Source organism: Schistocerca piceifrons, chromosome 7 (assembly GCF_021461385.2).
Source record: "Schistocerca piceifrons isolate TAMUIC-IGC-003096 chromosome 7, iqSchPice1.1, whole genome shotgun sequence".
Classification (NCBI taxonomy): domain Eukaryota; kingdom Metazoa; phylum Arthropoda; class Insecta; order Orthoptera; family Acrididae; genus Schistocerca; species Schistocerca piceifrons.
The window spans coordinates 497,890,980-497,909,722 of NC_060144.1; the positions used below are offsets into that span (position 1 = coordinate 497,890,980).

At 38.1% G+C, this 18,743-nt stretch overlaps 1 protein-coding gene across 1 annotated transcript in view; it reads right to left on the reverse strand.

Annotated features, from left to right (window-relative positions):
- Positions 1-4,590: 4,590 nt before the first annotated feature.
- The window catches only part of LOC124804725 (PIH1 domain-containing protein 1-like), a 66,343-nt gene continuing 52,190 nt past the window's right edge, over positions 4,591-18,743 (reverse strand). Inside the window, exons 4-7 of the mRNA XM_047265007.1 lie at positions 8,387-8,533; positions 5,167-5,459; positions 4,922-5,065; positions 4,591-4,829 (exon numbers count right to left, since the gene is read on the reverse strand). Coding sequence (XP_047120963.1) covers positions 4,791-4,829; positions 4,922-5,065; positions 5,167-5,459; positions 8,387-8,533 — 623 coding nt within the window. The 3' untranslated portion in view covers positions 4,591-4,790. The remainder of the gene's footprint in view (positions 4,830-4,921; positions 5,066-5,166; positions 5,460-8,386; positions 8,534-18,743) is intronic.

An 18,743-nucleotide genomic window follows, 5' to 3' on the forward strand; every position in this document is an offset into this window, starting at 1 on the left:
GAAGTTTGTGTTGGGAAGGGCTCTCAACTTGGGTAATTTGTGCAGCTATGTTGACCATTGTATTGCGGTGGTGTAATGGTTAGCATTTCTGCCCAGCTAGCAAGAAGATCCGGATTCAAGTCCCGGCCGCAGCACAAATTTTGGTTCATTTCTTCTGCTTCGATCATTACCACAGATAATGAGGACACTTAAATGTCTCAGGGAGACATTTAATTATACTATCACTAACAGATGTGGACTCTGACCACAATCTATTGGTTATGAACTGTAGATTAAAACTGAAGAAACTGCAAAAAGGTGGGAATTTAAGGAGATGGAACCTGGATAAACAGAAAGAACCAGAAGTTGTACAGAGTTTCAGGGAGAGCATAAGGGAACAAATGACAGGAATGGCAGAAAGAAATACAGTAGAAGAAGAATGGGTAGCTTTGAGGGATGAAATAGTGAAAGCAGAAGAGGATCAAATAGGTAAAAAGACAAGGGCTAGTAGAAACCCTTGGGCAACAGAAGAAATATTGAATTTAATTGATGAAAGGAGAAAATATAAAAATGCAGTAAATGAAGCAGGCAAAAAGGAATACAAACGTCTCAAAAATGAGATCGACAGGAAGTGCAAAATGGCTAAGCAGGGATGGCTAGAGGACAAATGTAAGGATGTAGAGGCTTATCTCACAAGGGGTAAGATAGATACTGCCTACAGGAAAATTAAAGAGACCTTTGGAGAAAAGAGAACCACTTATATGAATATTCAGAGCTTTGATGGAAACCCAGTTCTAAGCAAAGAAGGGAAAGCAGAAAGGTGGAAGGACTATATAGAGGGTCTATACAAGGGCAATGTAACTGAGGACAATATTATGGAAATGGAAGAGGATGTAGATGAAGATGAAATTGGAGATACGATACTGCGTGAATAGTATGACAGAGCGCTGAAAGATCTGAGTCGAAACAAGGCCCCAGGAGTAGACAACATTCCATTAGAACTACTGCCAGCCTTGGGAGAGCCAGTCCTGACAAAACTCTACCATCTGGTGAGCAAGGTGTATGAGACAGGTGAAATACCCTCAGACTTCAAGAACAACATAATAATTCCAATCCCAAAGAAAGCAGGTGTTGACAGATGTGAAAATTACCGAACTATCAGTTTAATAAGTTACAGCTGCAAAATACTAACGCGAATTCTTTACAGACGAATGGAAAACTGATAGAAGCCGACCTTGGGGAAGATCAGTTTGGATTCCGTAGAATTGTTGGCACACGTGAGGCAATACTGACCCTACAACTTATCTTAGAAGCTAGAGTAAGGAAAGGCAAACCTACGTTTCTAGCATTTGTAGACTTAGAGAAAGCATTTGACAATGTTGACTGGGATACTCTCTTTCAAATTCTGAAGGTGGCAGGGGTAAAATACAGAGAGCAAAATGCTATTTACAATTTGTACAGAAAGCAGATGGCAGTTATAAGAGTCGAGGGACATGAAAGGGAAGCATTGGTTGGGAAGGGAGTGAGACAGGGTTGTAGCCTTTCCCCGATGTTATTCAATCTCTATATTGAGCAAGCAATAAAGGACACAAAAGAAAAGTTCGGAGTAGGTATTAAAATCCATGGAGAAGAAATAAAAACTTTGAGGTTCACCGATGGCATTGTAATTCTGTCAGAGACAGCAAAGGACTTGGAAGAGCAGTTGAACGGAATGGACAGTGTCTTGAAAGGAGGGTATAAGATGAACATCAACAAAAGCAAAACAAGGATAATGGAATGTAGCCGAATTAAGTCGGGTCATGCTGAGGGAATTAGATTAGGAAATTAGACACTTAAAGTAGAAAAGGAGTTTTGCTATTTGGGGAGCAAAATAACTGATGATGGTCGAAGTAGAGAGGATATAAAATGTAGACTGGCAATGGCAAGGAAAGCGTTTCTGAAGAAGAGAAATTTGTTAACATCGAGTATAGATTTAAAGGTCAGGAAGTCGCTTCTGAAAGTATTTGTATGGAGTGTAGCTATGTATGGAAGTGAAACGTGGACGATAAATAGTTTAGACAAGAAGAGAATAGAAGCTTTCGAAATGTGGTGCTACAGAAGAATGCTGAAGATTAGATGGGTAGATCACATAACTAATGAGGAGGTATTGAATAGAATTGGGGAGAAGAGGAGTTTGTGGCACAACTTGACTAGAAGAAGGGATCGGTTGGTAGGACATGTTCTGAGACATCGGGATCACCAATTTAGTATTGGAGGGCAGTGTGGAAGGTAAAAATCATAGAGGGAGACCAAGAGATGAATACGCTAAGCAGATTCAGAAGGATGTAGGTTGCAGTAGGTACTGGGAGATGAAGAAGCTTGCACAGGATAGAGTAACATGGAGAGCTGCATCAAACGAGTCTCAGGACTGAAGACACAACAACAACAACAACAACAACAGGTGGTTCAGAACCGCATTCATGAAGCGGTTGTGGCAACAACGATTAACAAAGTACAAAGCAGAAAAATATAGATTTTCAGTAGACTAGATAAGGCATCAGTAGTGACATACCTCAATGAGGAGCTTAGAGAAGCTTTCAGCACAGGGCAGGAGCATGTGGAGGAACTCTGGCTCAAGTTTAGAAGAATAGTTGACCATGCACTGGATAGATATGTACCTAGTAAAACAGTTTGTAATAGGAAGGACCCTCCAAGGAATACAGTCACTGCAAATAAACTTGTAAAGAAACAGACATTACAGCATAATAGGTGTAAAAGTGTAGGGTTACATAATATAGAGAGCTACTGAATGAAACACATATGGCTGTAAAGAGAGCAAAGTGTGATGTCTTCAATGACTACCATAGCAGAATATTGTAAAATTATCCTTCACAAAACACAAAGAAATTTTGTTGTATGTAAGGCAGTTAGTGGCACCAAAATTAGTGTTCAGTCCCTACCAAATGAGACAGGAACTGAAATTGAGCGAAAGCTGAAATGCTTAACTCCATTTTCAAATGTTTCTTTACAAAGGAAACCCCAGGAGGATTGGCCCCTTTCTAATCCTCATACCACTGAAAAGATGAATGAAATAAGTATTAGTGTCAGCGGCGTTCAGAAACAGCTGAAATCGTTAAAATTGAACAAAGCTCCGTGAACCAATGGTATCCCTGTCAGATTGTATACTGAATTTACAGCTGAGTTAGCCCCCTGTTCTAACTATATAACAACTCTCTCTCTCTCTCTCTCTCTCTCTCTCTCTCTCTCTCTCTCTCTCTCAAGGCATCCGGGTAAATGCAGCATTTCTGAAAAACATTTAACTCAGTACCATACCTATGCTTATTATCAAATGTACAATCATATGGGCTATCAAGTGAAATTTGTGACAGGATTGAGGACTTTGTGATAAGGAGGACACAGCATGTTATCTTAGATGGACAGCCATCGTTCAGATGTAGAAGTAACTTTGCATGTGGCCCTGGGAAGTGTGTTGGGACCCTTGCTGTTCGTGTTGTATATTAATGATCTTGCAGACAATATTAATAGTAAAATCAGGCGTTTATCTATAATGATGTACTATCTGAGAGAAGCTGCATAAATATTCATTCACATCTTGAGAAGATTTCAACATGGTGCAGAGATTGGCAACTTACTCTAAATGTTCAGAAATACAAAATTTTGCATTTCACAAAACAAAACAAAAAAAAGCATAATATCTGTTGACTATTATATCAATGAGTCACTGTTGGAATCAGTCAACTCGTACAAATACCTGGGTATAACACTTTGTAGCGATATGAAATGGTATACTCAGATAGGTCCGGTCATGGGTATAGCAAGTGGTAGCCTTTGGTTTATTGGTAGAATACTGGGAAACTGCAATCTGTCAACAGTGGTGATTGCTTAAAAATCACTCATGCAACCCATTCTAGAATATTGCTCAAGTGTGTAGGACCATACCAGATAGGACTAACATGGGATATTGAACGTATACCGAGAAGGGCAGCACAAATGGTCACAGATTTGCTTAATCAGTGGGAGAGTGTAACAGAGATACTGAAGGAACTGAACTGGCAGACTCTTTAAGACAGACATAACCTATCCCGAGAAAGTCTATTAACAAAGTTTCAAGAACCAGCTTTAAATGATTACTCTAGGCATATACTACAACCCCCTACTTATCATTCACACATGGATCATGAGGATATGATTAGAATAATTATTGCAGAGGACGTGATTAGAATAATTATTGCATGCACAGTCATTCTAACAATCATTATTCCCACAATCCGTAAGTGAATGGAACAGCAAGAAACTCTAATAACTGGTAGAATGGGAAATACCCTCCGACATGCACCTCACAGTTGTTTGCAGAGTGTAGACGTAGATGTCCCTCTGCCATGCAAGTCATGGTGGTTTGTAGAGTATAAATATAGATGTAGATGGTAATGACTTGGTAGATGAATTAAATGACTGCCATGAGGTTTGAGTATTAGAAGTGTAAGTACATAACTGTGGTATTTTTGCAGTGTAACAATTAAATATGGTTACAAAAATACACAGTGATAAAAAAGCAGGACAATGATTTTTTATGGTAACATTTTATTCGTAATATAACCTTTTCACTGATCAGATTATTATTTACAGTTTTTGAAGGCACTGCTAATTACCTTGTTTCAATACTTATCAATGAAAAATTATGTTGAAAGAAATGCAAAATCTAATAATTAACAGGAAATTAAAGAAAGTATTAATATCTGAATAATTTTAAAAGAAAAATAAAACATAAATTGTTTTATGTCTCTTATGATACTGTGCTATTGTAACTTGTTTTACGTTGCAGTTGTCACGGGCATCTTCAGAGTAAGAACCTAAAAAAAGGAAAGAAAATCACAAAAAAGTGGATTAATACATGAAAGATTGGAAACTGCATTTTCCTGTTGCCAATAGCTTGTGCCCTTACCCTACTATTGGGCTCAAACTCTGCAATTGTCTTCTCTTGATCAACTGTATATGGTATGAAAATATCAAGCAGATAGTTCCTTTTACGACTTTCAAATACAATACGATCTTCACCCACGTCCAAGGCAATTTCTCGTGCTGAAAGCTGAAATGTGGAAACCGATGAATATTACAGAGAAAACATGTGAATACACTATGTATTTTAAATTCAACATCTACATCAGAATCAGAAAACAAGCAACATACCACATCTGGTAACACAAAAGTAGCAATCAAAAGTTGAGGTTCACCATCAGCAGGCTCACGCACTATCCTGTATTCTGGTTCCCTCGAACCTGACACTGTATTTCCTTTGCTCACAGAGGAGGGAGTAGGCAGCCTATCATCAGATATATCCTTTTTCTTCTCAGGCTGCTTCTGGACCTCAGGAGTCTTGTTGCCAATTTCCTGTATAAGAGGTCCCTTCTTTGGTGGACGCTGCTCTATACGGTGTTTCTGAAGTGTTCCTATTGCTTTGCGGTTCTTCAGAATGGTGTACTCTGTTCGAACAAAGAGACTTCTCTATAACACTCTACTACAAATTGTTATCAGCTTGACTGTAAAAAAAAAAAAAAAGTGAATCAGCCTGAATACTGAGAGACAATGGCAAAAGAGAACAAAAATCACTCTAATCACCTGGCTAAAAAACAGTCTATGAAAAAAAGGAGAAACACTTTGCGGTAGAGTGCAGATTGGCAGAAATTATGACAACCTAAAAAGACAAAGAAAAAAAATTCTGAGACTGACTAAAATATAAGGGGCATTCAAAAAGAAATGAACTGGAGGCATAATCACAGAAACCAGTAACTGTATGTTAGAAGTACTACCCTGACTGTTGAGACACTTGTCCCACTGTGACACAAGGTAGTGAATGGCTGTCTCAATAAGTTCCTGGGGCTGCAAAGTTAACCAGTTCCACACGTACAGCTGGACGTCACCGTCCAAGGTGAATCATTTGTCCCTCAGAGTCTTTTTAAGGGGACAAAAATGGTGTAATCACAGGGAGAGAGGTCCAGACTGTATGGAGGGCGGCCGAGAACCTCCCTTTTGAATTTCTGCAGGAGTGACCCGACTGTGTTGGTCGTATGATGCTTTCCACTGTTGTGGAGTAGGATGACCCCATGAGTGAGATTGCCTGGTCATTTAGATTTGATCGCTTGGCAAAGGGTTTGCGGGTAATGCTGGGTATTCACTGTTGTCCCGTGCTGCAGGAAGTGAATCCGAAGGGGGGCATCTTCTGACGGCTCCATGTCACTGTTTGCAATGTGACTGGCAGCATTTGATAGCTACCGATAGCTCAACACAGTCACGTGACGTGCACGTGTGCCCTCTAGCGACGGGCTGTGAACTTCCATGCTCTAGTTGGAACCACACCACGTTACACACGCCACAATTAATCCACCTGTCACCGGTCTGCACATTCCATACCCCAGCTCATTTCTTTTTGAAAGCCCCTTATATAATATTTTTATCGATGATATTTTGTTTTTGTTATGTTGGTATGTTTTGCACAACAACTATAAAATGTCAACTTGTTCTGCAAAATAAATTTGTTTGGTAGACATGCTGTGTATATGTAATTCAAATCAAATACAATGCCATCATAAAATTTGTTGTTTTGGATGATTTATTGCCAACAGAATGTCTCCCAATTTTTATCAGGTGTCTACTAATTCATTTTTAACAGTTAAGAAACGAGAAACTCAATTCAATGTGGCCTTACTTCTTTTGAACATGATCCATATAAATATGTCCTAAAACTGGAACCACACAGATGGAAACAAAGTTCACAATATAATACTGGACAGTTAAAACTGTGAAGAAGCTGATGGCACACAAATATCAGAAGAAAAAATAATGTACCTTTTTCATAAGGAAATAACTATGAAAAAGATTTCTGCAGGACATATCTATTCCATGGTAGTCAAAGCAAATGGTGAGATTGATTTAAAATTAATCCTGCTGATTTTGCTCACAAAATTAAAAAAAAGTTACTACGGATGAGACATGCTGAAATGACCATCGAAGCCATGGATGGAAGTAACTGATTCCATATCAAAAAAGACAAAGACAAGTTGGTGTTCTCAGTCATACCTATTACCACATTTAAAGCAGTTTGTGAGGGGAAATCATTTTGAATGCACTAAAGAGGTTATAGCAGGTATCATGGGTATTTTGCAGCACCTTCAGAAACGCACTTTACGCATCATAATCCACTCATTGGCAAAACTGGATGAAGTGCAGTGACCTAAATGTGTTCCACTAGTATAGTGAAAAGTAAGTTCACTTTTGACATAAAAATATTCTTTCACTGTGCGTTTGAGAACTTTTCACTCTGCTATTGCAGCCCCTTCCTGTCCACAGTTCTACACTAACTGGAGTTCCAGCAGCTCTGCTATTACTAATAAGCTATTAACCAACTGATGGAGTATTTGTTCTTTTTATAGGTGGAAGTTACTACTACTACTCACCTGCACTTTTTTGGATGTAGCTCACTTTACGGATGGATGTAGTGACACTTTACAGCAATTCACAACAGCAACACAAAACAGGCAGTTAAACCACAATCCTCAGTCTGGGAAACACACACTGCTCTACTGTAGTCTCACTTTTTCAAGTAAGAACTACAACTGAATATTAAACTTCAGAAGCAGAGGGAGAGAGTTTGTCACCACTATTACAAAATTGTGAAAAAGAAGTGGGGAAAAGTTTTAAGAGTTGGCTACTGTTTCACAGTTCATCAGCAAGCAAAACAAGCTTTTCTTGTTTTCCAAATACATGCAACTGAATAATGATACAAACGCCATGATAAAACTGATGTAAACAAAAAATGTTTTTAACCATTCCTGTCTTTAACTAGTGTGCCAAAATGTAAGACTGAATGATGTTGAAATATTTGTCTGTTCTCAATCGTGTCCTACATCAATACACGTTTCAGAAGGACAATAGTTACAGTTTTTTTCTGTTTCTTGTCCAGTTTCTTGATGCAGGTTCCACAATTGTAGTATTGATTTGGAATGAAATGACAGCACTAGTTGCACTTCTCCTTTAATTTTAAATTCCATAACGGGTATATGTAACATGAAACAAATAATGTAGAAAACGAACTCATCAACAAACTTAAAAAGCAGCACAATAAAATAATAATGTTGTATAGACTCATCCATAATTTAAGAAATAGGTATCTTGAACGTGAACTTACATTTTAACATGACTTGAGAGAACACATAACCACTGATGAGACATGCAAGGAGACGATACTAAGTAGAGGAGGAGCAAGTTACAAGCTGGCCCCCCCTGTAACCTGCCCCACCAATGGAATTTAACATGAAAATAAAAAAGGCAACTGGTACTATACTTTTTTTTCCATATGATTGCTGTCTCAGATTTCTCAAAATCCCACAAGAAACCAATGTAAGTGGCATACCTACTGTATCAATCTGCATTTTATATTTATCTTCAAGACCTTCCATTACTACAAGTAACAGAAAGTTCCTGAAAACCTTGTTGGTTGAAACTTTCTTGAAGAATTCAGTGTTGATGGCCACATCAAAAGCTTTTGCTGGTTTTCCTGCTGAAGGTAAAATAATATTATAGTGACAGCTCAAAGAGGCATAATAATTTGTTCTTTAAAAATGTAAATAAATAAAATTCAGAAGCAAAAAACTGCATATTTATGGAGTCCTGTTAATAAACAATCAGCGTATAAAAAAGAAGAAAGTCATCATCATTACATTATCACCTTTAAATGAGACCGTGCGTGCCTGTAAACACACACAAAATGGTTCAAATGGCTCTCAGCACTATGGGACTTAACATCTATGGTCATCAGTCCCCTAGAACTTAGAACTACTTAAACCTAACTAACCTAAGGACAGCACACAACACCCAGCCATCACGAGGCAGAGAAAATCCCTGACCCTGCCGGGAATCGAACCCGGGAACCCGGGCGTGGGAAGCGATAACGCAACCGCACGACCACGAGATGCGGGCAAACACACACAAACCCACTCTCACTCTCTCTCTCACTCTCTCTCCATAATCAAGTGTAATAACATTCTTTCACAACTTGATTCACTACCTCTTCAATAGCTTTTCCACCTAATCTTCAACTTTCTTCTTTAACCAAATTTCAAATGTTTCTATTTTCTTCTTGTCTGATCTGTGTATTGTACACATTTCACTTTTGTACAAGGCTACAATGCAGACAAATACCTACAGAAAGGACTTCATCACACTTAAATTTACAACTGATGTTAACAAATTTCTCTTTTACAGAAACATTTTTCCTATTATTACCAGTCTGCATTTTATGCCCTCTCTGCTTCAGCCATTATCAGTTATTTTGCTGCCTAAATAGCAAAACTAATCTACTGTTCTTAACGTATCATCATACAATGAAGGCTTTCATGACCAGATGTTTCAGCTCCCGAGAATTCTTCCGGGTTGTATTGCCGTTGTCCATGGGACTCTTCTATCCCTGACGTTTCGTCCAAAGCTACGTTGGACATCTTCGGAGGTGCTCCTGGTTGTGCTGGGTTTTGCCGACTGTCGGCAAGACTCAGTACAACCAGGAGCACCTCTGAAGATGTCCAAAGTAGCTTTGGACGAAACGTCAGGGATAGAAGAGTTCCCTGGACCACGGGCATACAACCTGGAAGAATTCTCAGCTCCTTAATGATCATTCCCTAATCTCATTCCCTCAGCTATCTCTGATTTAAATTGATTACACTCCATTATTCTTGTTTTACTTTTGTTTATGTTCATCTCATAAAGTTTACAACTTCTTTTCAAGATACTATCCATTCACTTCAACTGATCTTCCAAGCCCTTTGCTGCCACTGACATAATTACAGTGTCATCGGCAAACCTCAAAGTTTAACTTTCCTTTCCCCAAACTTTAACTAGGTTTTCAAAATCCTCCATGGTTTCCTTAGCAGCTTGCTTAGTGTTCAGATTGTAACATTGGGTATAGATCACAACATAACCGTGTCTGACTGCCTTCTCAGTTACTACCTCTCTTTCATGCCCTTCGACTCATAACTACAATCTGGTTTCATAGATAACCTTTCGCTTTCTTTATTTTATCCCTGCTACCATCAGAATTTATAATATTCCAGTCAGCATTGTCAAAAGCTTTCTCCAAATCTACAAATTCTATAAACATTGGTTGATTACCTTTCCATAGTTTATCTTATACGATAAGTCAGCATTGCCTCAAGTGTTCCTAATTTTCTCTGGGATCCAGACAAACCTTCCTCACGTTGGCTTCTAGCAGTCAACTCTATTGTTCTGTAGATAATTAAAGGTGGTATTTTGTAATCTTGAATAATTAAACAGATGGTTCAGTAACACTTCTGTCAGCAACTGCTTTGTTTGGAAGTGGTTCTATTACAATCTTCTTGGAATCCGAAGGTATTTTTCCTGTTGCCACATAGGAGGCATTGAGTTGCAAACAGACACAATGAAAAAGGCTGCTAAAATACTAAGACAAAGTAGTTCATCCAAAACAGAAAACTAAAATACAGATTCACACAAGGGCAACTCACCGTCTCCTGCACCTGGGACAGTGGCAATGTGTGTGAGATTTGCACCTGTGTGAATGTGTGTGTGTTTTCTACTTCCAAAAAGGGATTTTGTCCATAAGCTTCATATTTTAGCAGGACTTTACATTGTGCCTGTCTGCAACTCAACTGCCACTTCTATGTGGTGAGTATCTATCTATCCTTTCCATATTGTTGTTATTCCATCCAAAGCTTTCCATTGTTTGGTAGCCTGCCTGTCTCGTTATACCTTGCATACCAAGTGGAATATTTTCATCATGGCTCTCCAAGGATTTCAATAGTTCTGAGGGAATGTTATCTCCAACCATTTGTTTCGACTTGGGTCTTTCAGTACCCTGTCAAATTATTCTTACAGTATCATAGCTCCCATCTCATCCTTATCTACAAGAGACGTTCTGAAATTATGTTTCATCATTGTTTTTCACACAGAAACTCTATTGCTGAAAAGAAACACACTATGACACCCTGAACTATGCACTTTGCATTATTTTTTGATATAGTCGCCATTGACCTTGAAACATTTGGCTTAGCAGTCAGTTTGAAGAAACCAATCTCTGGTAAAACATGGTGCCCTGTAGTGCAAGGAAGTGTCACACAGCGTGCTCCACCTCAACACTGAGAGTGTTGTTTCCAACGCAGGAAACAGGTGGAAGTACGATGGTGCAAGATCAGTGCTGCAGGCTAGGTGATCCAATTTACCAGACAGAGGTGTGAATAGGATTTACACCCATACAGTTTTTTGTGAAAGATTACACATATCAGCAATCCAAACTTCGTATGTTGCACAATGGTTTCAGATATCCAGCATCACATGTACTGTACTCAACACTTAAAAATCTGGAATTAAATTTTGAATCATACTTGAAAGACTGTATTGTGAAGCAACATAAAAAGTATTATGTGCTTTAGAAAAAATCAGCATGCACAACCATGACAGATTAACTGCAAAATTCTTTCTATAGTAAATCCAGGAACTTTTCTAAGGAATTTGATTTTAAATAGTAATTAAAAAGACACTCAACCAGAGAAACATTTATGTTTTCAGATGTAACACTACATTTGCCACCAAAAAATTTGATGAAATGCAGCAAAAAAAAAAGTGTTTGCAATTAAATGATTCTGTCTCACTACAATACTGTTTTAACAAGAGTTGAGGTGTAACCTCAAATAATCTAGTGCTGAGACATGGAAGATACTTGCAGTAGAGCAAGAATTATGCACACTAAAAATCAGCTGTAAAATAATTTTGTTTCTTTCCTAAAAGAGATTTATAGTACAGGCTAATGAAACATTTCCCAACTACAATATGAAACATACTAGTATCAGGAAGAATTCTAATTCTTTTAAATTTAGGTATCTAATTGTTAAAGAAAATCCGATACTAATTTACCCAAAAATAGAGGACACATTTTCATCTTTGTATAAGTGAGACAAATGCAAGGCACTAGCTCAAATTTTCCCAACATATCCAGTGTTCAATGTCACTGAGTTATGTAATTTAATCCGTGTGAGCTTTTAACTGAGCATCAACAACATTTGCTAGTGTCAGAAGAACTTTTCCATCAAAATGTTGTAGTACTCTCCCAGAAGTGTACTGAAAAACAGTTTATACATTAGTTGGCCATTTACATAAAAAAATATGTAACTAAAATAACTGTACAGGAAATGGTGGAACAAAATGAAGAACTAGTTTTGAAGAACTTCAAAAATACAAAATTGCACAAACTGTAAAAAATAAAAACACGGTTTTATGAAAGATGAGTAAGAAGGAAAGAAATACGACGAGAAAACTGGAGAAAGAGCAAAACAAAAGAGTTAAACTCCATTCATGAGGGGAGTGAAGAAGAGTTACTGAGGAGCAGACAACACATGATGATCGCTGTGAAAAAAAGGTCTCCTACAAACTGTAACTTGTTTAGAGAAAGAGTTTTCTACATTGCAGTTTTCAAAATGGTTCAAATGGCTCTGAGCAGTATGGGACTTAACATCTGGGGTCGTCAGTCCCCTAGAACTTAGAACTACTTAAGCTTAACTAACCTAAGGACATCACACACATCCATGTCCAAGGCAGGATTCAAACCTGTGACCGTAGCAGTCGCCGCGGTTCCAGACTGAAGCACCTAGAACCACTCGGCCACTGTGGCCGGCTTGCAGTTTTCAGCAGACACAATACAATAGAAATAAATTCTCTAAGAATTTATTTCTAGTAAAAGGTTTAAAAACTCAACAAGCCTTTTATATGCAAATCTACATGTGGCTGCACAAGTTATGTTCCAAATTATTCATCCTTTATTGTCACTTATCAAATTCCTCACAAAAAAAAAAAAAAAAAAAAACTGTCATGTCGTGTGAAGGTTTATCAATTAAAATTCTTTCTTCTGGCTGCAATTCTTTAATTGTATTATACAAAGAACACATTTGAAATAAAGTATGAATTGTAAGTATTATAAAACATGTAATGCTTTACTGCTAGATAGTGAGAAGAAAAGAGCTCCCCTTAAGCCACACAGTGGACATGGTGAGTGCTTTCCTGGAAGCTACAGAAGATGGATAGGTATGTTTTAAATGAATTATTTGCTTTGATCTGAACATGTTGTTCCATTCGAAGGCTAACTGAAAGCAGGGGGACACTGCCGAGCCCTGAGAAGCTGAGGCACTCGTGCAAAGTATTACAGGTCTTCCCGTTACAAACACATGGGTTTGTTGTCAGGCTGTAGGTACCTCGACAACTTGGGGTTGCAGCACATACCCTAAGGCTGTTTCCACAAGAAAATTCAACACGTAAGCACCTAAGAAATCAGCAGTAATGGTGAGAAGTGCTGCAGTGTGAGAGCTCCCAGGTTCCATACCAGCTGCCACTATGTACTGAAATTCTAGAACCCATCATGAAGACGAGTAGCTGTGGTTAACCGGTGTTGGTCATTCATTGTGCGAGATTGAAAAATGCCACCAATGACAAAGATGATTCTACAGGAAATTCTGCATCCTGATGGGCAATGTGGGGGAAAATGAAGAAAACAGCTGAGCATAGGCAGTAGTAACATTGGTCACTGAGGGATAACTAATGATGACTCAGGGAGAGCAATCAGCTGATCAATTAGAGGTCAGTTGGAGAGCAGACAGGAAAGACGACTCTCAGTTGCAGCATCCAAACTTTAACTGAGATCTCTGCATTCATTCCAATATTTACTTTCACTCTGTGACATCCTCATTCCCCATTCCATGTTGGCTGGCCTTTTTTACTGTCCAGTTCTTGAATCTTTAAGCATCTGGCTGTGTTATCCTCATCTAACTTTGTCCTCCAAATACAAAAGTGATCACCTCTGCGAGTGAATCACTGCAGACAATAGCAATGTGTTGGTTGCCAGGCGGCTACTATTAGAGGGGGGAGCACCACTTAAGAGTCATGGGACCCAGTAGATGAGGACTGCTGGCTATCACCCATCAGCCACACAACACAAAATAAGCTTGACACATTGCACTGATGTCAAATCAGTTGCTCATGTTTGCATGTAATGCTAATTTCATTCTGTGGTTATTCTCCATTCTACTTGTCCAATTACTGAGTCGTGTCTATGCCCAGTCTTGCCTTGAGATATTTGTAATGTTGATTTTTGAATACTGATAATAATGATAATAATAATAATAAATATTTTTATATGTTTAGGTTATAATAGAGAGAAACATTCCACGTAGGAAAAATATACCTAAAAACAAAGATGATGTGACTTACCAAATGAAAGTGCTGGCAGGTCGACAGACACACAAACAAACACAAACATACACACAAAATTCAAGCTTTCGCAACAAACTGTTGCCTCGTCAGGAAAGAGGGAAGGAGAGGGAAAGACGAAAGGATGTGGGATTTAAGGGAGAGGGTAAGGAGTCATTCCAATCCCGGGAGCGGAAAGACTTACCTTAGGGGGAAAAAAGGACGGGTATACACTCGCGCGCACACACACACATATCCATCCACACATATACAGACTTGAAACTCTTTGTCTTTAAATATGTCTGCTTGTGTCTGTATATGTGTAGATGGATATGTGTGTGTGCACGAGTGTATACCCGTCCTTTTTTTCCCCCTAAGGTAAGTCTTTCCGCTCCCGGGATTGGAATGACGCCTTACCGTCTCCCTTAAAACCCACATCCTTTCGTCTTTCCCTCTCCTTCCCTCTTTCCTGACGAGGCAACAGTTTGTTGCGAAAGCTTGAATTTTGTGCGTATGTTTGTGTGTCTGTCGACCTGCCAGCACTTTCATTTGGTAAGTCACATCATCTTTGTTTTTAGATATATTTTTTATATGTTTAGCAATTCTGAATTAATTTATTACATTTCTGGCAACTTGGGGCAACTTCATTTCCTTATTAATTGCCATGAATGAATTCACTACATTTTGGTGTCAAGCATGGGGTCATCTGCATTTAAATTCCTCAAACAATTTAATTTGCCACAGTACTTCTTTAAAATGTCAGTTTCTAGGTGCTTGTCGCTATCAACATTGTCTGTGTTAGTCTTGGACTATCTGTAGAATGCCCCGTTATACGCGGCTTTTAAATAGAATGTCTATTATACAAGACTTATAAATCTAATGTGGAAGATCTACATCGATACTGCAAGTCACATGTAAGTGCCTGGCAGAATTTACTGGACCACTTTCACAATAATTCTCTATTATTCCACTCTCTAACAGCATGCGGAAAAAATGAACACCAATATTTTTCTGCGTGAGCTCTGATTTTCCTTATTTTGATGATCGTTTCTCCCTATGTAGGTCAGCATCGACAAAATATTTTCACATTCAGAGGAGAAAATTGGTGATTGAAATGCCTTTGTTTTAATGATGTCTGCCCCCAAACCCTTTATCACGTTCGCAACACTCTCTCCCCTATTTCTCAACAATGCAAAACATGCTGCCCTTCTTTGAATTTTCTCGATGTAATAATACGTGTCGATAATTTCACTGAATTTTGACATTTTAACTGACTTCCCATGAGCCTGTTTCATTGTACAGCAGACGTCATTCCATTTTTCCTATTTGTGGAGTTATTCTTTCCTCTGCAACTATGTCACTGCAGGAAAATTTATATACATTGCATATTTTCTTCTTATCTGCTGCCTAATGCACACTTTCTGTTCTTTTTTTACCCTAATGTTTTATTTTGATTAGTAAAATTTTAAAACTACCTGCCCTCATTTTAAAGACGCTAAGCAGATTGTTTACTATGCTCTACTTTATGAGTTTAGCTCCTGTCTAGGTAAGCAAAGTACTTACATTACCCTTTCAGACTTTTCCATTATTTTTTGATTATAGCAAAATCTGCATCATATGGAAGGATAATTGCTCTGGCATAAGGAACTTATGTTCAATTTCCTCAAAATATCCACTGTCACTCAAGTACAGCCATAGCCCCATTACTATGAAATATTTATTTTGCCTACTTATCTTACAATACTGATCAACAACACTGAGCTGCTTCAAAGAAATCACTTGTCCAGATACAAAAATAGTATTCCTTTCCACTTTTGAATTAACTTTTTTCCTTCTTTTTTTTCCCAATCATAAACGTTCTCATCACACAGAACCAGGCGTGTGGTGAGACCGAAGTACATGTTGTTTATCTGAATATAAATTTGTACTCTGCCCCATCTTGCAGAGCCTCACATGTTGTGTGTGTTTAATTATTATTATTATTATTATTCATTTACCTGCACATTAAAATGGGTTACATGTCAATATGCACATTTTACTTTTACGTATTTAAAACCATATTAGCTGTTAACTACTTCGTTCCCTATACATCTTACCATGCACAGCTGGGTCCATCCCTTTCTTAACTGACAATACATTATAGCCTTCTGAACTGTTTGTACAACTGAATTACATTAGCTTACAAAATGCATAACATCTAGTCTCCAATTCAATTGTTGCAACATCTCGTTACAATAGCTTTTGACAATACACTACTATTCTTGTACAGATTTAACTCCCCCCCCCTCCCAATTCCACCCCATTGTAGCTGGCATATAGATTTTTCAGCTTGTAGGAATTGATCTCCACACAACTTCCAGAGCACTCTGCAAGTGTATAGCTGATGCTCTTACCAACAACATAGAAGACAGGATAGTTGTCTTTATGCCTTGGATGTATGTGTGAACAGCAATATTTGTAAGTCTTTGACTAACAAATTATTTGTCTTTTGCATAATGAGGAAATAAAGTGCCAGTAGTGACTATTTTACGATACCTCCTTACTTAGGCCATTACAAGTTTAGACACTCTAACCTGCCTTTGGATGACTTCGTGTTTGTCTTCTACACAATCAAATCCATATATGTTAAAAAAATATCATCATCTCCCCCTAAACCTGGTACACATATACCTTACTGTCAGGCAACAATTGCTGTGAGGGTAAGAACCATCTACCTATCAAGGAGATGGGGGTGAAAATGAAGCATAGCCCACATCACATAACTTCCTACTAATTAAGTATTTGAGAATGAGAGCACTTAACACACAATTTCAAAATGTTACACAATTTTTTCTCACTGACAACCCCTACAAAGTAATGAAAGGAAAAATGTTTATCACTTTCTACTTCTCCACTGTTCATGCAATAAAAGTACCACATGAGACAATGTTGTAATTTATTATTTCTTTACTACTAACTGCACTTCTGACACATTTTACAGATGGTATACACATATACCACTGAATGTAAGTGCAAAATTATACCATTGTATGGCATGTGGTTCAGGAGATATGATGTCACAAACAGTACGAAAAACTGCTACATCATGCATGACGTTTAAATTTATTACTTCTTTGCTACCTCTATTTGCAACAAGATTTTCAGACAGTATCCACATATGCCGATGAATGTATCTTCAGTGTTATATCATTACATGACACACAGTTCAGGGGATATGACGTCAACATTAAGCTTCCGCACGCAGAGGCGGAGCATAGGCAAGTGTGGAAGGGACGAGGTCTGTGCATGCGTGGCAGCAGAGAGTAGGCAAACAAAGTCCACATTGCCAAACTGTGTTGCTGAGGTCAACAGTCAGGTTCATTTGCCTATGGTACCTCATATTATATGCTCAAATCTATGAGAGGAATAATACATTTTAAAATCAACTTCAGTCAGTTATCCACATGAGAGATATCTTACTTCATGTCTTGATGATCTGTCCACTCCTCCACAGCAATAGTCCTTGTGACATCGGAAGCTAAGAACTGCTGACGCAGCTATGTGAGGATGTCAAGTACAATTTTTCTCAAAATGACAATTGTCTAACAACAAGATAATTGAAATTGGTTGTGACAGTTATCATTTATTGTGATCTGGACCGTATTATAAGAAAAATGTAATACTCAAGAAAATTAACTTTAAACTAAAATTGAAATCATTATATATGCTTGATAGCTGTTTCTATTCCATGTTTTTTTAAAATGTGGATAATTCGTGTTTGTGCGTGCTTGTGTCTGACTGTAATTAAATCTAAATTACTGTGAGTGAAAAAGGAATTCACATTTTCCACTATCAACGGGCATTGTGAGTGGAAACTAACTCGTTTGACACTACAGCAAGAGAACGCATTTATGATCCACTGAATAGGCAAACAATGAACCATCTTCTATGAGTAACTCGAGGGAATGCTGCCTGATAAGATCACAAACAACCGATGCCTTGACAGGTAATTCTTCCCAACATTTTAAGACAATTTCCAGTTTGTGTCTTGAAAATGATAGGGGTGTACTCATCGCAATATCGGAGTTTTTGACAAATTTATCCAGCTGCATTCTCATGAGTAATTAGAGCACACAACGCACTGGGCAAAGCTTAACTTCTCCTTGAGCAATATGTGGAACATTATAGTTTGTGCACTTCATAAGATAGAAATTCCTAATCAATAAAGGCTAGGAAGATTATATATCATGTATGCAATTGATATGTTGACAAACAGGTTTTTTTAAACCACGAGTCTTTAAATTCAAGAAATAATATTACTTTACTTTTCCAAAGTCTACATCTTAATACAATCGTTACTGCTATCAGAGTCCTTGTCTGAACCACCTGATGGTAAATTTAGGATAGGTTCAATGCTTATATCTATCTTTAACGCCCTACAAAAGTTTTCCTTCTGAAACTTTTCAGCATGCTGCACACAGTGTGCCCATGCTGAAGGGCGATGTTGTCTATTGCCTCATGCACTAGTG